This window comes from Zosterops lateralis, assembly GCF_965231275.1.
Source record: "Zosterops lateralis genome assembly, contig: SUPER_6_unloc_1, whole genome shotgun sequence".
NCBI classification, from domain to species: domain Eukaryota; kingdom Metazoa; phylum Chordata; class Aves; order Passeriformes; family Zosteropidae; genus Zosterops; species Zosterops lateralis.
This window is the reverse complement of record NW_028154616.1, coordinates 2,715,354-2,740,192: the sequence shown is the minus strand read 5'-3', so window position 1 is coordinate 2,740,192 and position 24,839 is coordinate 2,715,354. Positions and strand designations below refer to the sequence as shown.

The 24,839-nt window shown below is 37.2% G+C and overlaps 1 protein-coding gene across 5 annotated transcripts in view; it reads right to left on the bottom strand.

Annotated features, from left to right (window-relative positions):
* Positions 1–1,121: 1,121 nt before the first annotated feature.
* Positions 1,122–24,839, bottom strand: part of QSER1 (glutamine and serine rich 1) — a 44,089-nt gene continuing 20,371 nt past the window's right edge. For all 5 annotated transcript variants that reach the window (XM_083885342.1, XM_083885343.1, XM_083885344.1 and 2 more), the window contains 10 exons: positions 20,446–24,144; positions 17,296–17,591; positions 16,120–16,236; positions 15,319–15,452; positions 13,859–14,070; positions 12,200–12,337; positions 10,785–10,882; positions 6,934–7,086; positions 5,852–5,947; positions 1,122–5,206 (listed from right to left, as the gene is read on the bottom strand). In XM_083885342.1, the coding sequence (XP_083741468.1) occupies positions 5,066–5,206; positions 5,852–5,947; positions 6,934–7,086; positions 10,785–10,882; positions 12,200–12,337; positions 13,859–14,070; positions 15,319–15,452; positions 16,120–16,236; positions 17,296–17,591; positions 20,446–24,144 (5,084 nt within the window). In that variant the 3' untranslated portion in view covers positions 1,122–5,065. The remainder of the gene's footprint in view (positions 5,207–5,851; positions 5,948–6,933; positions 7,087–10,784; positions 10,883–12,199; positions 12,338–13,858; positions 14,071–15,318; positions 15,453–16,119; positions 16,237–17,295; positions 17,592–20,445; positions 24,145–24,839) is intronic.

Below are 24,839 nucleotides of genomic sequence, written 5' to 3'. Positions count from 1 at the left end.
CCCTGACTCACCATTTATTTTTCTCATTTATAAATAGCTTGTTCTCTGTATTTAGTGCTGTATTCTTGTAAAGGATCAAATGAAAAGAATTTTAAGATGGTTTTCTCTACTTCAGTTTCTGGAAATGAAACAAAGAGTTGTTAGGTTATCTATGGAAAAAGCAAATAGGTAATGCAGAGCAAGTCATTTTGATTGCCAAAGATACTAACCCACAAACTGCTGATAGCAGGAGCTGCCTTCCTTTTTTAAAAGGCTGTGTCCATTCTTGCTTTTTATTAAAAAAAAAAACCCCTTCAGAAATTAAAAGTTGTATCTGAAACACAACATTGAAATCTTCAGGATTGCAAGAGGATATTCTCTGCCTACTTGCTTCCCAAAGTGTGGTTTTTTTTTTCTTTTTTTTTTTTTCTTTGTTTTGTTTTGTTTTTGTTTTGTTTTTTTGGGAAAGCAACTATCAATTTCATAGGAAAATGACTCATTTTATATTCACCTTGGTTTGGGAAGCTTATACAGAGGGCCATTAAAAAAATATTCCATCCTCCAGAATCTGCATTTTCTGCAAACAAGTTGCTCAAAGAAGGCCTGCTGTGGCTCTTACAGACCATACCCACAGCATGGGGGCTTAGCCCTCTGTATGAGGGAAAAACAGAGGTAAGAATATCCAGGTTAATTCATTGTAGCTGGGGGCAAAAATACCAAAACCCTGGGGAACATAATTTCTTCCCCTACACAGAGATGACATTCTAGTCTACCAAGAAAGAGAACAAATGGAAATACTAACATTCAGGGAAACTCCACCTGAATCACAGCAGCAGACTCTCTCTTACCCCAACAGCCTGGCTCTTCACTTACTGCAGCAGTTTAGGATCTGGCAGCTGTGTTGTACAAATTAATTCAGAATGTCTAAAATCCAGAACTAAAAAATCCAGACCAACCAGACATGCTCAATTCAGACAACATAATGGAAACACCCAACCCCCCCCCAAGCCCTAGAACTGTATTTCTTCATGTTGCAAGCAGAAAATATAGTCCAAATTGCCAATTTGTTTCCAACAAGCTTAACTTTTTGAGACTTCATATTTTAATAACAAATGACTAAGCATTATGAGGTTTTTGTTTAAAAAGTGTTTTTGCTTTAATGGGTTTAGTTAATAACATCATGAATGGTACAAAACTGTCCTTTTTCTCATTTCCATACATTGTATTATGGACCACCTGAAAATCTGGACTAAGAATGCATAGTGTCTCTTAATTAGCCCTAGTTTCATTTTTGCCATATGTAGAACAGATATGCAGTAAAACATGCATTTATTACCAATGACATGTTAATATTAGCTTAAATAATAAAATATGGCAGAATGTGCACGGTGAAATGCACAGGTTCACAATAGGGTAAGACAAACCAAATGTCAAGTGCTGGCAACAAAATAAGAAATGGTTGATGACACTCATATTTTGTGACCATAATATTAGCTTTTTTGCTTTAAAATTGTTTTAAATAGTAGTAAATATTTAAATAATATTTAAAATATATATTTCCTATGGAAATCATTTACTTGGAAGACAGCTTGTAAGATCTGACTTTTTAAAAAGTAGTATTTCATTTTGACAATATATGAATACAATACATGCCACAGAACTCAAAGACCCTAAAGTCCTTCGTTGTTTTCAGAAACAATTTTTCAATCCAATTTTGTCTCTGATTTTTTGCTAGCAAAACTTTGGGAGTAGCATCTCAAAGCAAACCTGCTTTTAAGAGAAATGCTGTGTTTGAATAAAACCAGTGTAAATTGGGACGCCACACTAAAAGAAAGAATAGTGGAATTAAAAGCCGAATAACTGATAATGCAATTTGTTTTGTTCCTGTTTTGCTAATTCATAGTCTAAGGAGGGCTTTGTTCCTTCCTAGTGCATCTTCTCTTGCAGTCAAATCAGTGCTCAATTTCCACTGTCATATTAAGGGATGAAGACCTCACTGTTACTCCAAGGGAAAAAAATCTGAGGTGTGGGTGCGGATTACATTATCTAAAATGCAAAAAATCAAAGTATCTGTGCAAAAAAAGTAATTTGTACATTGACTTTTTCATTAAGTTTGCTTCAGTATAAAAAAAACCTCTTCAATCCTACTAACAAAGTTTTGCTCTATGACCTTCAACACACTCAACAGTTCCATGTTTTTACTTATTCTAATTTGGTAAATTAACAATCCAGCCACCATTTTGGCACCCCAAGACAGAGATGGAAGCTCCATTATCTTAATCTTTAATAGTCTGGGGCAGTTACTTTTACTCAAGAGAAGTTTTTTTCCTGTCTTCTACAGGCACAGTACTTGTTTGACTGGCCTTGGAAACAAAACGGCCAAAAATAAGCCAGGTCACTTCCTATGGCAGTGCAGAGCCTCCTGGCCCCCCACCCCCCCTTTTTTAAAATGGTTTTTTGCTAAATAAATAGGGACAAGCTACTCCAAAAGACTCTCATTTCTTCTTCTTCTTCTTCTTTTCAGCTTCTAAGGACTGAAAGCAGCTTTCTAAAGCTACTTCTAGATTCCAAGATCCAGAGTAAGTACACAGTAGTGGTAATCTAGAAAACACAGAGAACTTTCTCAACTCGCTGCTCCCTTAAGAAGGGCTGAGAGAGAGACAAAGTCTGACCAGCTCTTTACTCCACCATCAAGGAGCCCATCCCATTGTTCCTTCAGTCTGTATCCTGATGATTTTTAAAAGCACAGAGTAGGAATTTCCCAACTGTAATGTGACTACAGAACTCTGCCTGGGCAAGTACCTCCCTGTCATGAACCTACATCCATTGCCAGCCATCCCAGTAAGGGAATGCACTGAGTAAATTTGGGAATGCCCACTAGTGATGGAAGATTCTACTGTACTTCCAGTGTGCACATTTACATGAAAATAATTTTATCTGCTTGCTGCCAAGGCTGGTAACTCTGCTGTTTGGTTTCACCCTATAAACTCGAGCTCCTACCAGACCCAGCAGGACTGAAACTATAGAAATTCTTTACCCCCACAGCTGCCCTTCTTTTCACTGTGGGAATTAATTAGCTCCATGATTGCTCTAACAATCTGCACATTCTGCCTAACCCCAAACCCACCTCACTCTCCTCGATAATTGCAGACACAGCAGTAGCACAACGTGTCATTAACACGACAGTGACCTCCCTTTTTAAAGCAAAACCATGAGGAAGAGGCTTTAAAAAAGGCAAGGGCACATACTCATTTCTGTTCATCATAGTCTGCCCACAAATTGTAAAGGAGAATTATTGCTTTTTAAGGATGAAAAGCTTTGGAAACATGGTAAACATCCTACAAGGTTCTAAATCTAATCAGCTAAAATTCTGTACATACTTTAATATTCAAGCCTCTATTTGCTTACTCAAGATCAAATAATTTCATTTTCACATCTATTCATTAAACTCTTTATAGCTCTACAGTCTAATGAATATTTAACAACTAAATAGGATCAAAATATGAGGGAAAGGTCACATGGCAATGAACATTATTTCATTTGGCCAATGAATAGTGAACCCTGCTCTCTTGGCTGAAATTAAGGCACTAAGTGGCAGTAAAAGGATAAAGGAATGAAGTTTTTCTTTTGACATTATCTGAAAAAAGATCAACACGAGTTTGTTTTTTTAAAAAAAAAAAAAAGTTTGTGGTTTTTTTGTTTTTTTTTTAGGACACCAGTAGAGTACATCTCCATTCTGAATGACTCAGTAAGGCATTCTATTGGCAAATTTAAAGAAAATGTTCTCCTGATTAGAGCCCATTACATTCATTGTCTGAGTGTGACTAGTGGCACTACTAAGTGCTAACAACCTGGATGGGGAGAAAAGCTACAAAGATGTCTGAAGACTCGAAAGGCACCAAAAAGAGAACAGCTCTGCAACTGCCAGTTCTACAAACAATTATGTAAGCTGTGTTTAACACTGCATATAGTCTATTTCCAATCAACAATCTTTGCTGACCAACATAAAGTGTAGTAGCTCTTCATTTAAACTCTCAGTTAATCAAGTGCTAGTTTAGTAAGAAATTTATTTTCACATACCAGAAAATAATTGCAGTGTCTAACACAACTATACTTAAAGCAAAACTAATCTAGTATGCATTATGCATTATTCTGGTTAACACTGAAGCAAACCTGTATAAACAAAAGGGTTACCTCGAGATACATAGTTTACAATATAAAATCAACATATAAATGAATAGGATTTACTGAAAACAATGGAAAGTGTATTACAAAGATACATGTAACAATTTTAACCACAATATTTCCTCTGTGAAAAATACAACTATTAGTGAGATAAAATGTACAATTGAATTTTTTTTTCCAAAAGAAAAAAAAAAAACACAGTATAAAGGAAAATATTTTTTTCTTCAAAACAGGGAAAATAGTTAAGGTCATTGTCTTTCATTACAATATAATTTGACACAAAAGCAGTCATAGGATTGCACCAACTCCATGTTCAGTCTCCTGAACATGACAATAGTAAAAGGAGTCCATAAAGCATAATGAAATTTCTGGATTTTATGATGGCAATATACATATGCAGAAACTGATGTCACTCCGGCTCTGTTCACAAAATGTACAAAACTCTAAATTTGGTGGCCAGATATGTAAAAATTAGTTCGTCCCCAACACTGACTTTTCTCTCACTTAGTCAGGGATGGAAAAATCTGTAGTATTTTAAGTGTTGTTATCTGTTGAGCAATAAAAAAGAAAATAAGTATATGTAGTGCATGCTTTATCACTTGTCAAAAACATTTCTGAAAATAAAACTAAGTTATCCAATAGTTTACAAAATAGAAAATAACTCTTCAGGTTAAAAATGTGGTTAGGTTTATGTTTAGTTCCATCTCCAAAGGACTGATTTCCTTGGCAGCATCACTTTTCCTTAGCAGGAGCCAAGACAGAGTTCCATAAAGAGAAATAAAAATGGCTACGAACAAGAATGCAGTCTGGCATTGTAAAAGAAATCAGAGCCTCTCTCTGAGCTTTCCGTTCCATCAGGTTAGTGCCGTAGAAAAATGTGGGATTTGGGGATACATTTTTGTTATGAGCATTTCTGCTGGACACGATTCAAAAGTTCACCAAACTTTTCAAAAAGATCCTCCACCCATTTGATGTTTTTCATGCACAGCTGCACAATCTCTTCCTGGCCTAGATCTGCACTCGTCTTCTGAACAGAAGAAATCTATTTAAAAAAAGAGAAGGAGGGGGAGTGAGAGATGCACACACACACACACACACTTTAGGCTGCCAGAATTGGAGAATTTTCATTTTTATAAAAGTCTGCAGTTAAATATGAACCTTCTCTGCCAGAAAACCTTTAAGTTTTAAAAGCAAGGGTAATACCTCCCAAAATGCATTTTTAACAACTAAGCCAGAGCTGGACTCTTGCATTTCTGCTACCTGAAATATTTCCACCAAGGATTTGCAGAAGAAATAAAGGTGTGGCTTTCTAAGGCAAAAAAACCCCAAACAAAACAACAACAACAACAACAACAACAACAACAACAAAACAACCCAACCTTTTTAGATCCAAGGAGTTAAATACACTGACAGCATTTGTTCTGTTTATTTTGGATAACAATGAAGAACACTTCAGGGAATCCCACAAACCTTGCAAGCCTCACCTCTGAATGTTCTGAGCAGCAGTTCCCTTTAGGGGCAACCCATGTGGTCAGTGTGGCCTTTGTTTGCCATAAAGAATTAATTAAAATAGGAGGCCTCTATCTATACTCATTTACCAAGAATGAGAGAACAGCCTCTGAGGTTGGACTCAATTCCCTCAATAAATTCCCTCAACTAATGCAAAAAAAATGAGAATAATACTTACCTCTTCTTTACATGTTAGATATATGTGATATTTGTAATGATGGAGTGAGTGATACAAAGAATACAACTGTACTTTTTCTGGATCTACTGTAAACTCCTGCAAAAAGAACAATTATTTTGGGAAAATTAATCTCATTTACCAAGAGACATGACAGATATTTTGTTCTGTAAACAACTTTTTTCAACAATTCAGAAACTGAGTGCTTAATTCAAATTATTATTGTGACATATCTGGCAAACTGTGATTCCCATTATATCATAATTATTTCCTAGCTCCACTTCCCAAGTTGTTTTATCAAAACCAGGTGTGAGGTTTTCAGTCATCCTGAATGCATTGCAAAAGCCCCAAATGAGTAACACACACCCTTCTCAAGAAGTCCCAAAGTTTAGCCATTATTCTACCAGATTGATGGCTATCATTGCAAAAGACACAGACTTTGTGCTTGACAAAGCTGATTTGTACTTACCCCAAAATGAGGTTAATTTGGCAAGAAATACAAGTGTGAACTGTATGTATAGGTCATTTGCCAAGCCACTATTTACTGCAGGGAGATGAGGCTAAGCAAGCCAAATCTAGTTAATAGTGTTCCCCAGGAATTCTATGGAAATAAACAATATGTGCTTCTCAATTTTTTTCTGAGTAATTTTTAAATTTTTTTTTTAAAACATCTTCATTCTGCTATTGAAAATGAGGAATGAACAAGACAGAACTCAATTTTTAAGAAGTGCTATCTGATCTCAGATTTTACAGTATTAACACCATTTTTATTAAACTTTTGATCTAGAAGCCATTGTATAATTTACTTTGTAGCAAGTGTATGAAACTTATTACTGGGATCTACAGCAGCAATGGTGAAGGCAAATTCAGGAAGCTGACCAACTCTGTTCCACATACAATAATGTAATGATGTAATGTACATCATTAAAAATGTTGGATTTTAACATTTCCTTGTTACAGAAAAAGCACCTCTCTCAAAGATTTTATGTTTTGATAAGCCACATAACACAGTGTTTTATATAAACATGGTTACCACAGCACAAGTCAGAGGGTGGCAGCAACAAACCCTGTGAACACTCACTCACCTGTGCTGATTTAGTGGTTGATTTAGAAGCCCTCAGTGTTTTCTTGTTGTAAGCTTTACCATTCATTTTGATCTTGGATACAGACGTCCCTCCACACTTTGTCTTGGAATCCCGAGTGACCACTGTCAGTTCAGGAAAGTTTTCCAAAGCATTCTTTAACAAGACAAAGGATTATGAAAAAAATCAAGAATGGCCACAATGATGATGAACTGGTCATTTTTCTTTGAAAAGATTAGAGTACAGCCTACTAGGAAAAAAATTATTCTTCACAAGACCTGATAAAGTGTCATTATCAGATCATACAACCAAATCTGGTTTGGAATGCATGACCACCTGTTCCTGACTACTGTAATTTTTCAAGACCAGCAGATCTTTTCACTGTATGACAGATTAACATCTGTGATTCCATCACTAGAAAGAGAGGGTGGGAAAAAAGCCCCACAGGGCAATTTTTAACTTCTAAATTGCTTTCCATTCCATTTCTGCCCAAGAATCTCTAAGGCTAAGCTACTTGAAGATCTCTAAGTATTTCATGCATAGTCAGGCACGCAAGGATTGGATGGCCTAAATATCTTCATAGGTTTTGTCCCAGATTTTGCAAATTACAAACTAATTTCATCTCATCAGATCTGTAAGGTAGAAAGGCTTATGCACAGTGAAGTAGAAGCCTGGTTCAAAAATGTACAAGTTTAAGACATTTTAACATATGAGAGCGAACTGCATTTCTGTCAGCTTCAATTCTACGTTATTTGCATGACTAAATTTGAATACAATTTTGAACAAATACAGCATTATGTTAGCAGCTGCTTTGAAACAGTCCTGCTATGCTACATAATGTGACCCTGAAAAAAATGTTTCACATTAAATGAAGATGCATCTTTGTATTACACTCCAGTATGAGGCAGAAAATACACATATGGAAAAATGAATCAATGCTGCAGCTTAAGGACCTTACTGGGACTATTGGGTTAAAATATGAAGTTGACTCCATTTTTAGATTTTCTTTTAACAAACAGTACTTGACTACAACAACCTCCCCTGCCCATTATTTATTAGCTCTTTATCTATATCAACCATTTTTTACTTTATTAAACAAACCTCTCAGTAAACAGCTATTAAATCTCCTGCACAGTGGCAGCAGTACCCTTGACAAGCCAATCTGTCCATATCTGGTCCTCCTTGCAGTACTTTCCAAGAGGAACAGCTTAAACAGGTTTGAATTATTCAGTTTTTCTACCCACTATAATAGCCTTCCTCAAGGCTGATTTGGAGTGTCAAGGGGCCTCTTCTGGAGAATTCCTAAGAGCCTGAATAGTTCCATGCCCACACCATTAACGTACACCAGACAAACGTGAACTAGAATGAAGAAGTAAATACTAATGATTTCTGCATCTTTGGGAGCGTGAGACACAATTATTTTCAAATGCTGTTTACACATTTCAGCTGAGATGCTTCACTACTGAGCTCCAACTAAAGCAACAATATTTTATTACAGTTGTTTTTAACAACTATTACCCAAAGGATCCAATAAACTGTTAGAACTATAAAAAATGTAACAGGTAATACTTCCAAACACTGACTGCTAACTTCAATGTCTGCTTTGGTTTGTAATACAGTGCTAACATACTCCATATTAACTATATCCAGTAGAAAAACAGTATTAAATTCATCCATACCCATCAATGCAAAACAGTAAAAACATTCAAACTGAATGATACCAGCAAATGACAAGTAATACTTTTAACTTACTGCTTTCTTCAGTGCCTCATTCAGTTCTAATATCTGAACTAGTTATTTCATTAGAGGTGGAACAGAAACATCCCATATCTTAAAGAGCATCAAACACATTTTCCTAACCAACACAAGCACTTGTGATGACAAGTTGGCATTTCATTTTTATCTAAGACATTGACCCAAGGATGGCACAAGTTGGCACTGTCACATCAGAAGAAAATCATGCAAGTTTTTCTGTCTCACAGCTGACATCACAAGCAGCTCCCTTCCTTACACTCATTAACTCCATTAACGTCATGCAGATGATATGATGGAATACAGTCTTAAGTTAACTTCAGAAATATGATACATATAATCTGCTTCTAAGTGAACACACAGCAAAGCTACTGTATTCACTATGAACTCCAGCTTAATCAGCAGCTGCAATTACATGTTGGTATTACAGAGAACGATAGTAGCTTTTTTCCTCAAACTGGGAAAAATCAAGCACGACCACCTCTCACTTTTTGTGTACTGTGAATGTAACTGAAATTCTACAAATTTGTATCTTCCCATAACTGGTCTATCTTCTCTGCACAGACAGGTCAAAAAGAGGTACCTATATTAACAACTATTTACACAAAATTCTTACCACAGCTGAAAAACAGAAATGGAGGGTTAACACATGCTACCTCTCTGAGGCTTTGTGCATTTGAAATTACACAGCCCTCCCCAGGCCTTTTCACTGTAAGGTGGGAGCCACAAGAAATTGTGTTCAAGAAGGCAATTGTTCAGCTGTTGGGAAAACAGCATAACTAACATTAAAAAAGTTCAAGAACCATGTGAACTACAGCTGTTTCACTGGTTGGTGGTGGTCTCCTCCCTGAAACAAGGCCACCTTATGCCCCACAGAATTTACCAGAAATGGAATGGGGGAAAAGGTTTCATGATGGAAAGGAGTAGAACTTTATTATCTCCCTCCTCATCTAGTTCGCAAAAATAGGCTCACAGCAGTACAAAGAACAGCACTAATTCTCCAAGTGACTCTGTCCTTTGGGCATAAGGGGACAAGGAAAGAGGGGCAAAGAGCAAGTTTGGTGATGGTGTTTATATCAGGCCTGCTTTACTGTTGTTGCCCTCAAAACTGTTACAAGCACAAATAATCAGTCTGATTATAGACACTGACAAAAGGGTGTCTTATTCCCAAGCAGTAGGACAAGAGGAAAGTCTCACGGTGTGCTAGGGGAGATTTAGAGTGGATGCTACAAAAGACTTCTTCACCAGATGGGTTATGAAGTACTTGAACAGAGAAGTGGTGAAGTCACTATCCCTGGAGGTCTCTGAAACATGTGCAGCAGCTGTAGCACTTTGGGACAGGGTTTAGTGGTGGACTTAGCAGTGCTGGGTTAACAGCTGGAATTGATCTTTCCTAACCTACATGACTCCATGAGTGAAAATAACCTTCCTGCACTTGCAAGCTCTGCATTGTGGCTTGGAGGGTGGGTGGGAACGGTAGGGAGCACAGTGATTATCCTCCTGTTTACCTTCTCTCTACTGATATGGTACGGCTTCTCTCTTCCCTGGCCACATCCAGACCTATTTTTTTAATACCACGTCAAAGCTGCTATAGTATGGGCTTGTTATCAACACTTTTCTCAACCTTCCATGCTGAAGATACATGAAAGAGCACACAAATGAGTTGTTCTTGCATCCCTCTGTCCTAGTTTTAAACTTCCCTGATCATGTTCTCTACTTCAAAGAGGTTCAGACACCTGCTCCACAGCATAGCTATTTCAGGTAAAAGTTTATTTTTAGGCATTACAATCACTTAACCAAAAGCTCTGGAAGGACAGGAAATAATTTTCTTTTGACAAACTTGAAAAGCTTAAAGGAGAAAATCCTTGAAAATGAACCAGAAAGCACAGGGAGTAAAACTAGAACTTTTACCTTGGCAGTATAAACTCCTCCATCCCAAAATGTTCTCCAAATGCCACATACAAGCACTAAATTTACAGCATCTCTTTCAAATCCATATTCACTTCTGTTACAAATGGGTTTTAAGGTGTGCCTGCATGGTATGAGTTCAGTGACTTACTTAAAACACCACTTTTAAAAGCCTAGAATTTGAAAGAGAATACCTTGAAAGCATGATCCAAGCGCAATTTGGAAAGCAGCCTTTTCCTATTGTCATTCAGCATACCATCAATTTTTCTCATGTGAGGCAAAAGTAACTCATCTAAAAGACACATTAAAAACCCACAGCAGTTGATTATTAAGAGATGCACAATAACGAGATTCATATTCATTCCATACTTTGACCCATTAATATAGAATGTGGAAAGTAAAAAATAAAGCAATTGGCACATAATCTAATTTCAAATGTGAGACAAAAATCTTTTTTTTTTTTTTTGATCAGCCTACTAAGCTGGTGTAGATAGTATGAAGTTTAATTGCTGACTGTAATCTTGGCTCCTTCTCTGAATTTCCTTTGCTGCAAGGAAGAATTAAGATAGAGCAATATACAGAGCTTAAATATTAGAGATGATTTTACACCAATTCCTGGATAATCCTTTTCTGTGCAATACAGGTGGCAGTTTTATAAAAACAAGTATGGGGTTTTGACATTTTTATTCCATTTTACAAGAAATGGTCCTGCTGGCATTTATAACAAAAAATAAAAAATTGAGGAAAGTGCTTACTGATAAAAGTTATCTGATAAACCACTGTGAATTGCACAATATACAGCTGAACACAGGCATGTGGCCAGGAATGAAAATTTACAGCTCAGTATGAAGCCTTTGATTTATAGTGGGACTACTGATATAATGCATGGGTCTGAAATCTTGAGGTAAGATGCACACTTAAATCAAGAGAGGCAGGAGAGGAGAGGCTAGAAAAGATTTTTTTTTTTGAACACAGGCAAACAGAATGTAGTACAAAACAACAGCTTGCAACTAAACAACACATGAAACCATTTCTCTTTCAGAACGTTTATCTTTGAACACGAGAGTTTTACTGAATTTCTAGAAATAGGAGTTTTGACTTGTACCCTAGAGTCTATTAGGATAAACAAATCCAAATATTTTTTCTTCAAAGGAAAAGTGAGCATTAATATAATTTTCTTTGATCAGGATTTCAAGATTTCAGAGTTTAAAAAGCAGAAATTTTAACAGTAGGAAGAATCATATCTACTTAAAGTTCTGTGCCTATTTCTTCAAAAGAAGGCAAACACACTTGAAACTCTGTAATTTTCAATAAATGTTTGCTAAGGTTTAAAGTACAGTAACTGTAGGAACAATTAGCTCAATTCTGACATTCACGGCAAAATTCTAATGCAGCAAAGAAGATAAAACAACATTTCCAAGTTACTTTGATTGTTCAAAGAGATAATGCAAAAAAATATATATATTCACACACGTAGATTCTTCAGATGAGGTTATGTAACTTGAATTTTATTAGGTTTATAGTTTGTTTTTTTTAAAATAACACTTGCTATACTGATTAATAACCTTAAAATCTGGTTAAGAATACATAAATGTTAAACATACTGTACCATTGCTCTTTTCCAAGGCTTGCATTGTGTCTGGATCCAAGGCAATGCTAACAAGCAACTCCATGTAGCTCTTGAAAGTCTCTTTCATAGCTCTTGTATTCAAAAAGCGAGTGACAAGTGGAGCTGGAGGTACGACCTCTGAAAAGTAAGCAGGATAGAATGATTTTTTTTTTCTTCAATATCCTAAAAGTACTTGTGTGTTTCAAACCTGAAGGTTTCTCTCTTAAAACACAAGTGACCCCTACTGGTACCCCAAGAGATTAAAATTCAGTGCAGTCAATTGCAATAAACTACTCACAGGTCAAAAACAGGGACACCAAACATGGTACAAATGGTTCCATTTTTTAAACTATCAGCATTTAGATTATACTTTAAGGAATTTAAACATTTTTCTATTCTTATAGATCAAAGTTCAGAGAAACAAGATAATTAATAATTTCAGTCAAGTGAAGTGCCCTAAGTGCCCTAATTTTTATATCAAGGCAAGAAACCTTTTAAAATAGCAAAATTTGAAGTCATCCAACAGGAAAAAGAATTGGACCCTACATGCCATTGAAGCCAATCACACCTAATTTTTAAACTCACAAAACCAAAAGCAATGTAGGCACACTTATGTTTACTCTGAGGAAGCCTTTATTTTTTCATAGACAGCAATTTTAACATGCATACAGAACAGTCATCAGTAAGCATTCTGCAGCTTTTTATAGGCTCCATGGCTGACACCAGGGTTTTGCAGTGATTCAGCCAGCAAGGCTGTTAAATTTCCTCAGGGATGACAGGAATCACCAAGTTACTTGAGGTCTTAAATATGGACAGTGTTCCTTGGACAAGTTGGCTTGAAAAATATTTGAAAGGTGTTGTCCTCATAGAGGCAGTGTGCCAGTACACCAGTGATGGTTTATCTATGTTTAAGAGTCACCAGGATGCTTTAGAAATGCAGCAATAATAAAGTATGAGCAATACACAGCTTTGCTTCAAACATAAATAGGAAATAAATAAAAAGAACCCTGCAAAATGCACTGTAAATCTGCTACCACAGTAACCTCTAAAAACACTGTAAACTTCAGAAATTCCATTTCCTTCTGGAGAATTCCTGCAAACATTGAATCTCAATGTTCTATGAATGTGTTAATAGCAAATCTGCTCAGCAGGATACATTTGAACAGCTGGCATTCAGACAAGCAATGAAGCCAAAAAGTCAACTGCTTTTTCTCCTTGGGTTCAACAGCAAAAAACAACAGCAGCATCTGAAGTCTGCTCACATCTGCATGCAGGCAAACATTACAGGAATGTTATTTTAGACATGACATTCAGTTGCAAAGGAAAACTAATGAAGAATCTCATTCTTATCATGTATTCAAAAATCAAATTGGCTTCTCCTCCTACAATTGTACCCATCACAGACAGCAAGTGGTAAAATATGTATTTATGTAGATAAACTACATTTGAGATAAACTACATTTGAAACAATTGTATACATTTTCTCATACACCAACAGCAACTGAAAAGTTTTAAGAAACTCATTTTGTATGTCAGATTTTATATTTTCTTTCTGAAGCTTGTACAGAAAAATGTGCAAGATCAAACAATGTAATTTTTTAACACTCTGCTCAGCTAAGTTCAAATGAGCCTGGGTGCCAGCAATGGTATTTCACTCACCATCTTCTTCACTCTGGGCCTCAGGTGAAGAATCAGACTGGGAAGATGAAAATTCTTCTTTCCACTTTTTCCTTTTCTTTGGTGGTGGTTCAGCCTTTACCTTTGGCTGTTTAGCTTTGGGTTTCACAGAAGAGACTTTTGTTGCTGTTGGTTTTGGTGTTGGTGGATCAGGGGGTTTGATGTTGCTATTACTGGGTTTGCAGTGAACAGTCCTGCAATATTATGAAGAGAATGTTCATGACAATAATTACCACCCAAGTTTTGGCAGTAATAAAATAGCTATAAACTTATTTAACCAAAATACACTCCCCACTGATTACATACACCTATTTCACTGTAACTGGGTCATATACACTTTATATACTACTACATTTTTGCCTTCTCTTTCTCCTCTCGAAACAGGAAAACAAACAGGAATGTTAATATCAGAAATACAAAGTTCTGTACTTTAGGACTAATAACACAATACAGTTACGAGAGTGTGGCAGGGAATACAATCTTGGGAAGTGTTAGACAAAGTTTTGTCAAGATGGGAAAGCAGAAACACTGTCAGTATCTTCTGGAACACTTCTAATAATTCTAGACATCTGTCAGAAATGGAGATTTCAAACCAAAATGAAAGGAGACAACAGACAGCAGAAGGATGAGAGGAATGGAAAGCCTGCCCCAAATGAGGAAGCTGAAAGACTGCATTTAATGGAGCTCAGTGAAACACAGACAGAGGTGGGATCTGACTGATTTCTCCAGAAATGCAACATGCAGTAGAAAGAAAGAAAAGCCAAAAGCAGTATTGAGAACAGTATAAGCATAACAAGCTAATCACAATCATGCTTTGTTAAAAGGGGGTTGTTTCAGAGCACTGGAAGAACAGGTACTGGACAGTCTTCCATGAGCCAAGAAAAAAGGAGCATCAAAATCCTAGCTACTTTTAGTAGAACAGGATTATTTAATAAAATAGATTATCTGATGGCACTGCTTCCTTTAAGAGCAAACTAGACTTAAAACTCCAGTGTTTTCCTGAATGAAGAGCACTGTCATGAGCACCTGTTTTTAAATTTATTTTCCAGGATTGTGAAGAAAGTGTGGTACTTCTAGTATACTGGGACAGAATGATCAGTAAAGCCATCCAGAAAAAACTACCTAACTAGCAAAGTCCACAGGATATGAGAAAATAATACCCAGAAAATTAAAATCATTACACTAGCTGGCTTGTATCGCAAAGGATGACCTAGAAATAGCATGTGGAACCCTAACACCTCCAAAAGAACTCATTATGGAACAGAACAGAGCAGGGAAGACAAGGCAGAATTGAATTTCTTAAAGCAAACCAGACAGTTCTCAGTTCCCATACTAAAGCACAATTAACATACCTCAAAGGTATAACTCCTGTTTACTTAAATAGATGTGTTCTTAATTTGAAAACAATATGGCAAAGGGGAAAACAAATTGAAATAAAATACCTTGCTGACTGGACAGGCTTGATTCGTGGTTTTTTTGAGCATACTCTGACATATTCCTTTTTGTTTGCATTTTCAACAAACTTCACATACACTCGTTTGTATTTTGTCTTTGCATCCCCAAAGTACCCAAGATACTAAAAGAAAACAAACAAACAAACAAAAAAACAAAAACAAAAACAAAACCAAACAAAACAAAAAAAAAAAAAAAAAAAAAAACAAACAAAAAAAAAACCAAACCACAAGTGTTTCTGTTAAGCAAAATTTGTCAGTTTTAACAAGTAAAAATTTCAATACTAAAGAAAAATATCAGTTTAAACCATCCCATGTTTAAATACAACATAAGCCACTCTATAGCATTTACAATTTAAGCGAAAATTCATCAGATTTCCAGATAATAATTAAAACTGAAGACAATAAGGTAAGGGGAGGTACTCTGGGCTTCTTTTTCTCCCTTTATTTTGTTCTCTACATGTGTTATCACAAAAGCATTATCTGCCTGTTAGAAGTGTATCCTCTCTGTATCACTCCTATGGTAGAAAGCAGTTGGTTCACAAGCCTCTTTCCACTGACTTTATCCTGGTCAGGAACACTTGTTCCTTTACGCAGATAAAACAATACCAAAGATCCCACGCTGGAAAGCAAAAAATCAGTCCATGGATGTATTCAGGGAGAGTTTGAGTTGGAGGGGTTTTTTCCCCCCTCTAAGAACATAAGCCAGAATCACATTCTATTTGGTTTCCTAGACTTGCAGTAAGAAAAGCATCTCCCTTAAGGCTTCCCCAAGGAATTCTGAAGACTCACACTGTTAGTAGCAGCAAACTCTCTGTGTCCATCACGCACTTCAGGAACAAACTTTTGCAATAAAGCCTTCTGTACTTTCCAGATAGCTGGAGGCTCTTTTCCTGTCTGCAAAGCAACCTGGAAGAACATAAAATTGTTTGCTAAAAACACTGCTTATTCTTCTTCCAGAAATGTGCTTTTGCATCATGTTTTTTCAGGAAGTTACCCAAGGATAAAATGTAAATAAGTAATTTAAAATTCCAACACTACAGTTATTAAGTCCTGCTTGTATCAAGGCAAGTTTATAATTATAAGCTTGAATGAGAATTTTCTGTAGATCCTTCAAACAAACTACTAACTCAAATAAACCTTTTGGAAAATGTAGTCAAGCACTGATTACTTTTTCATGACTCTTGAACTAACAAACTTAAAATTCAAAATATCTCCTAACATACCTTAATCCATTTTATAACAGACAAGGGAATATTTCAAACTGATAACACTTGTGACAAAGCAACATTAATTAATTTAAAACAGCAGCTTGAGAGGATGAGCACAGAGAAAAGCAATCAAAAATATTAGAAATTTTCCAACAGGAAGAATATTGCTGGCTATGATAGCCACAAAAGGAAATGTTAACATGCAGAAGAATTAAAATGGTGAAGCATCAAAACCAAACTCAAAAAATCAAAGACAACAAGGAAATCCACATAAACTCATGTGAAGGGTTGTACTGGTTGCTTCTGGAAATCATTTCTTGTTGAAATACAAAGCAGAACTTCTTACAAAAAAACAGAAGCCAAATCCATTCTAGTTCTTTTGCAAAGTTACACTTGAAAGTCTACTCCTATCTTAAAAAAAAAAAAAAAAAAAAAAAAAAAAAGAGTAGTCAACTGCCTTTGAAAAATTTATGCTTTTTAATATTAAAATAGGTAATTCCAAGTTCTAACAGAGGTTACCAGGACAGAAATTTACTTTTTATGTTTGTAGCATAAAATGGGTCATGTATATTCAAAACATGATTGTAATCTGCACTAGAAAGACACCTTCAAGGCATTTTGGGAGCAATCAGGGAATACTAGAATAGAAAGAGAAAACTAATCTGCAGCCTTTCCTCCTCTGATAGTTTCTTGAGGCTAAATTCACATGCAGAGGTTTTGTGCTGTGTTTCCCCACCTCAGCCAATACTCAGATTACCTTTAGTGTCTCTATATCCTCAATCTTCACTACAAATTCATCACGTTCTCTGTACATTCCCTCTCCTTCACTGTCCATATTCTCCTCATCAGTGCATCCTTCTATTGCAACAGCCTCCTGTGTTTTTGCCAGTTGTTCTGAAGTCACAGCATCCTGTCGTGCTACTTTCAAGGGGTCAACTAGATTCATTTTCTCCTGCACGTTGCCTCCAGGAGCAGCTGTCTGTGGAGGTTCCTGCTTTATTACAGCACTGGTGGTGGTGGCAGCAGCAGTAACAACTGTCACTTTTTCAGCTTCTGAAGAAAAAAAATCCAAATTTTAGTTAAATTATCAAGGATTAGCAATGTAATATGGAACCAGGTTTTCCCTTCTTTTCTGTTACAATTTATATTAAAAGCAACTATTCTAGGAAAAACACCTGTTCTAGGAGTTAAAATAGAAGCAGTATTTGACCATGACTAAATCTTAAACAAAACCAAAATACTGTAGCAAATATACCTCTGTTTGTATTAAACTGCTGCATCTGTTAGCAACTGGAATTAACAAAACTGAATGCTTTAGAAAGCAATTTGATAGTTACAGATGTGATCACCAGGTAACACCATTGTACTTTGTGACAATAAGCAAATACAACAGCAAAGGTTACAACACTGAATCTTCTTATCTGCTGATAAGTCTTTTGAAATTGGATTGCAGAAAGAGAAATATACATGAAATATGAACACATTTTCTGTGTGACTTTTGGAAATTTATCATTTATATTGTGTGATAATGTAACTGGAAGTCCCAGATTAAAACTTTAGCAATAGCCTAATGATTTTTAATATTAACAGAGGTGAGCAATGAGAACTGATGATACAAAACAAAGAAGGGAAAAGAACATTCCTTTCCTCCTCTATTCCAAAGAGCCAAAGAGAAGTCCCACCTTTCAAAATTATTCTTTCCCACCTGAAAAAAATTAGAATCCTTTTTAGACATTACTTTACAATCTTCTATGCATATTAGTCTTAACATTGTCTTGCTGATCTAAAAGACACCAAGTTATTTTAAATACAACACAATTACTATTATCACTCAGGAAACTTAAACTACTTTACAGTTTTACTACAATCACTGCTAATTGTTGACATTTTCACTTGAAAAATTATAAAGAAGATAATGTAACATATTTTAACAAAAGCAACTCCAAACAAATGAGTTAAATGCCAAATTAATGTGTCAATACAAAAGCTGCATACCAAGTAAGTGAAGATTCATTAAATCCATTCAGTAAAATTGTTAATTTGAAATGTGAAACGTGCTCTTCCAGATACATCACTTCACATTATTGCAAATATGTTCTATTTCTTCAGTGAGAGAGAGCTCTAACAGCTTTAATTAGACACACCATTATTAGTTACTCAGGAATATTTCAGAACAGCAGATAAAGGTACATATACTAATTATTACTATCAACAAAAGACTATGTTTTAACATTTGTCTGTCTATACTTATTTGCAAAAGCAGACAGAAGAGGGAATTACTAGAAAACTGCAAAACATCAGCAAACAGGAAAGAAAGATGTCATTATTAAGCATCTTGTACAAACAATCTTGTATGTCACAAAACAGGAAGGTGAATTCAAGAAATTGGTTACACAAATATTACATCCTTACAGATAACAAAGAAAAGATATATGTTAAAAGAAGTCCCTGCAAATGAAACCTAATGGAAATGCTCACCCAACAACAACAACAACAACAACAACAACAACAAAAAAAAAAAATAGTTCTTTGGACATTGTACACAGAAATGACTTATTAAAATTCACAAACTTCAGCAAGAGGCTCACACCATGGCACTGTCCAGCTTTCAGCTTTCTGGGAAGAAAAACAATCACCGCTTTCTTGTTTGAAATATATATTCAATTGAAAGACACAGAAGGAACTTCATCCTCTGTAACAGCCTTTTTGAAATGCATGCACTTAACACAATTACACAGAAATAGCCACAGAGAAAAAACAGAATCGTAATTAAGATGAAGTATTGTTCAGCATCTCACGTATTCTGCAATATTTTTCCAGTATCTTAGGTGTGATTATTACAATTCAAGTTTAATTTTGCTATGTATTTTTCAGTAAATCATGTCACACCTAGAGAAAAAAAACTCTCTCTCCTTTAATCTAACCAGGGAAACCATTACTTCATTCTCTCTTGTTAAGAAACAGCTTACAGGTCATGGGTTCTGAATCTTGAGAAGAGTTAAAGCAATGTTTCATTTTCTCCCTGTGATTATTTTGGAAGACAGTGCTATTTCTCTGGAATTAGTACAATTATGTGATTGGCTGGATAGCTTCTAATTGCTTACTAGAGGGGAAAAAAAACAATCTTTACTGAAGAGACCTGTCTAGGCAAAAATATTCTGTATGCTGAAAATACTTCAAAACAAAGCAGTATCAGTTAAAAGCTCTGGACATGGATATACAGCATGGACGTAACACAACTGAAACTGAAAAGTGTGTGAAAAACTAATTATTACTCTGATCAGTTGTGGCTGCCTGCCCCTCCCTGCCCAAACCAATCTTCCCCAGATTTTGTTCTTTTGTTAGCAACCTATCAGCACACATGGAGCTATAACAGTCCTGATCAATATGGCTCAAACGACTCCTACTTTGGACCAGCCCATCCAAATGAGTGCTGTTTACAACTGCAAAAGTTGTTTCACACACATATACAGGGCAACTTCATCACCACAGAAGTCTACCTAGCAAGAACTTGTCAGCTGCTGATGGCAATTATTAATATATTCCCTTGCTAGAATTTTTTAAAAATAGGTTTAGTACCTCTGACATGTTTTGTTGATGTTCCCAGATGAAAATCATATTTAGCGTTTTAAGCCAGAATTGAAGAGAACACACACATTATTCCAACTCCAGGCTAAAATAACTTTTTGGCATTAGTCCTACCTAAGGAGCATGAAAAAGTTTATTTATGTATTTTCTTATTGTGGAAAACGCTATTTTAGTCGATAGTCAATACACCTTTGGAAGAAAACTCTTAGCTGTAGCCAAAACCAAAAGCTTTACCTGAAGAGAGATAAAATTATTCTTTTTTTCCCCCATCAGCTACAAAAATCTCCTTCAACACATGCACTTGTAGTAACCATTTTACCTGATTTGATCTTTTTGTCAGATGTTTCATCCAGGGCTGACAACGCAGTAGAGATGCTCTTTTGAAGATCGTGGTTACCACCCACAGAATCATCTTCATCAGAAGAAAACGAAGGCAATGTTTCTAAATTTTTCTTAAGTTCCTCGTCAGCTTTTTTGGTTGGGCTTTCTCCACTGGCCTCAGCAGGCACAGGTGGTGGTGCTGCTGCTGGCTGAGGCTTTGCAGAGGCCTGCAGGCAAGGGGCACGAACTATTTGTGTGACTGGTCTCCTAGTCCTGTTTGGCATTCGTACAGCTGGAGTGGAAAACTGTTGCCTAGGCCCAGACTTTAGAAAGTCTAAAAAAGATGCAATAAATCCTGTTCTGACTTCAGGCTGTTTTTCTTCAACTTCTTTAATTTTTTGCCTCATTCTTTCCTGATGTTGGTAAGTATCATAACAACCTTCAGAAACAGGAGAAGAGTATGTGAAACATGAATCATTTCCTCTTGAATTTTGACGTTTACACTGTCCACTCCTTTTTACCTGTTTCTGAGTTGCACTCTCATCTTCTGCAGCATTTTTGTTTTGGCTTTTTCCTTTGCTTTTTTTCTTCTGAAGGTTCCCTTGAGCTAAATCTTGGCATTCCTCTTCAGTTCTATTAATGGCTCCATCTGCACTTTGGGGCACAGACAGCGGCCGCAACGGAACCTTGGACTGGTTACCTGCTACTGTACCATCATCACCACCCACATTAAAATCATTCTCCGAAGCAGCACTTTCCTCACTTAGGCTCCTGCCACTTGAAACAAACTCTGTGTCCCTTGCATTCAGTGTACCATCAACAGAAGCATCATTATCTTCTTCAGATTCGTGACTGATGCTGGGTTGCTTTTTCACTCGAACAGCCTCTTGCTCTTCTTGACCAGGACGAAGGGTGGGAGAGGTCATCCTTATTGGTGCACTCTGATCAGGAGTTTCAAGGTGCTGCTGATCAAGGTTCACAGTTTTTGTCTGTATTGTTGACACTGGGGTAAGATTTAGAGTAATTTGGCCTCCATTCAGAGAAATATTATTTCTGCTTGCTGGCTTTCCAACTACAGTAGGTGAGGCACTGAAAACAGAAGACACGTGCCTGGAATCCAACGTTCGGAACTGTGCTTTAGACTCCTCACTGTTTTCAACAGTTTGGATTTCCTCTTCATTAGAAGCTGATTTGGCAAAGTCAGAGGGTGTCACTCCACAGGCTGCTGCTGTTGCTGCTAAGATGTCATCCACATTGGATAATATATTTCTCTCATCGCTGAGAAGTATAGATTCTGGGAAGCATATTGAACTAAGAGAAACAAATTGATTTTTTGCATCATGTTGATTTGTCTGAGTAAAATGATCTTTTGCTGCCAAATGCTGTTGTAGTGGTTTTGAAGACTCAGAAATGTCTATTTTCATTACTTCTGAATTCTGACTATGAAGCTGTTGCTGAGAATGACCCCCATTACTTTGAACAATGTGACCATCCATCTGAAGGAACGGATGTGTCACCTGCTGAGGACTCTGTATCCTTTGCACTTGGGACGATGCCTTTCCTTGTCCTAAACCTGACTGCAGGATTGACTGGTGAAGAATCTGCAAGTCACAGGTGGACTCCAGCAGTACCTGAGCACTGGGCAGACACAGCTGATGACCATGTCTTAAAGCATGAGGCTGAACCTGCGGTGGTGTGCTCATGACTTGGCCCTGCTGCTCTTGAGCTTTACTTTCATGTACCTTATGCATAAGAGAATGCTGCTGGTTTAGCTCCTTAGCACTCACAGCTCCCTGTGTTGTTCGCATTAAATTAGGTGTCTTTTTGATATCATGGCTTAGGCTACTGATATGGCCAATGTGCTGGGAAAGCTGTTCCACAGAACTGACCATCGTTTCATCTTTTTTTGTTCCTTGAAGAGTAAGCCCAACAACCTGATCTTCAAGACGAGAGTTGCTTCTGATTACGCTTTGAGAGTATCTGTCATTTGCTTTTGAGACCCTGTAGGATGCATCCTGAGCGTTGATCTCCTCCTCTGTTAGGCTTTGAGTGGAAGACTCAAGAGTTGCTTGCTGTTGCAATGCCTGCATGTCCTGCACTGATAATTCCTCCTCCTGTTTCAACGAGGCATACAAGTTAGAGTCAGACTTCCTTTTAACATAGGACTTTGTTTCTGAGGAAGGCCTGTTGTTCTGCAGCGTCTGGGAGTGAGCTGGGGATGCAAAAGGAGACTGGACAGATGGCAAAAACTTTTGAGACTGCGGAGAGGACTCTTGTGACTGAGAGTTCTGAGAAGAATGTAAAGAAATATAGCTTTGATTAGGACTCGAGGCTGGAAGAGTTTGTACCCGAGGAGAGGCATTAAAGGAAAGAGAAGGTGACGTTAACGGTAAAGACTGCCCTGAAGAATAGCTTTCTGAAGGACTAACAGCTGCTAAAACTTGTGATTGAGATGAAAAATTAACTTGGGACTGGGTAACTGGAGATAAACCCTGAGAGTGACTAGAAGAGTAGCTCTGAGCTTGGCTGACTGAAGAAAGTTCCCTCATCTGCCCAGAGTAGTTCTCATTTGGAACTGAGGTCAATACCTGTTCCTCTGAGGAGTAATTTAGAGTCTGACTGTCAGAAGTAATAGCTTGTGATGGCCCAGAAAAAGTCAATGTTTTATACAGTGAGGGCAGCTTCTCAACCTTGCTGGATGAGAAATCCTGTGAGTGGCTGACAGGTGGCACATTCTGAGCCTGGCATGAAACATAATTTTGTGACTGACTGACCGACAAGAGGCTGGGGAGCTGTGCTGTAGAATAGATCTGTGCTTGGCCTGTAATGACAGAACTTTGGTTCTGTGCAGTTTTGGCATAGCTTTGTGTCTGCACAGTGGGAGCTACACTCTGAGGTTTGGGGGTCTTTGTTGACCTCGGAGGCTGCTTCATGGAACAGTTCTTCACTTTTGCTGTGGAAGCAGATGGAAAACCGGGTGATGGAATTGCAGACGTGTACGACTGAGCAAGTTCCACCGTGACTTGAGACGTCTTCTGCTGTGGTCCTCCATTGCTCACCTGAGTAACATCCCCAACCGGACTGCAGGATAATGCTGAGTGCCTAGATGTATCCTGGAAGTTAACTCCACTTGTACTTGTTAAATAGCTGTGTAAGGAATGCTGTGAAACAGTCAGTTGAGGCTGGACAGACTGAGTACTCGAAGGCCGCTGGTGGTGTTTAATAACACTACATTCTCGCTGAAGTGCTCTATCCATGGAAGCAGTGGAACCAGTGAAGACAGAGGTGCTGTAGGCCTGAGACACCTGCTGAGCTCCTCCAAGGGTCGAAGGCAACAAACTGAACTGAGGCTGCAAAAGATGGGGCGCAGACTCTTGAGCGGAACGATATGTTGATGACTGGGGGGGTACACTGGTGCTCAGAACGGAGCTGCCCAGGCGCTCAAACGTCAGAGCAGTTGGAACAGTGCCCTGTGATGTTTTAATCTGTAATAAGGGATCGTGGGTAGTTAAGAGGCCGTTGGATGTAGCACTGAAAGTAGCATCATGAAGAGTAAGAGAAGGAGTAGTAGCAAAGTTCCTGCTGCTGAAGGTGTTGGGATGCTGATACGCTGATAAAGCAGAGGTTGGTGGAAATGTTCCAGAGGTTGGCAAAGCTCCGGTAACAAACAGCTCCGTGGCTGTCGAGGAATGCATACCTGGAAAAAACAAAAAAAAAAAACAAAAAAAAAAAAAAAAAAAACAAAAAAAAAAAAAAAAAAAAAGAAGGAAAAAGGACCATAAGGGAGCTTTATAAGTTACAACGAAGTTACAAATTGCATTTCTGTAAGTCATTTAACTGCAAGCTCTTGCAGCATTTACAAACATAATGTTCTTTGGGATCACCACCCTTTAAAAAAATCCACACATACATAGGGAGGCACTTATTGTGGGTAATTTTCAAAATGGAAGTGCAGGGTTTTTTTTAGAATGCCAAACTCTATACCTTAGTGAATTGCTGAGGGAAAACCTCATATCCTTAAGATGCTAATTGTTAATTAAAAAAATTGTACAAGATTAATTCTGCTTTGAAATTGAAGGTCATAGTAAACTGATCAAAAGCCCTGGCCACCTTTAATAAACAGTAAAAAGGCAAAATTACACCTTAGCAGTTGCAATACATACACAATTTAAAGAAGCAACCCCATCTCCTGGATTTACCCTCATCAATAATTTTACAACTCACTTTATGGGAAACATTTCAGAGCATACAGTGAAATAGCTAATGGTCTATACACTCTGCAATCCATTTTCTTAAAGTAGGGGTTTGACTTACAGTATAAGCAATAAATATAATTTGTATGCTTTCTAAAGTGAGAGTCCCAGATATCTACAGACAGCAATTATCTGCACA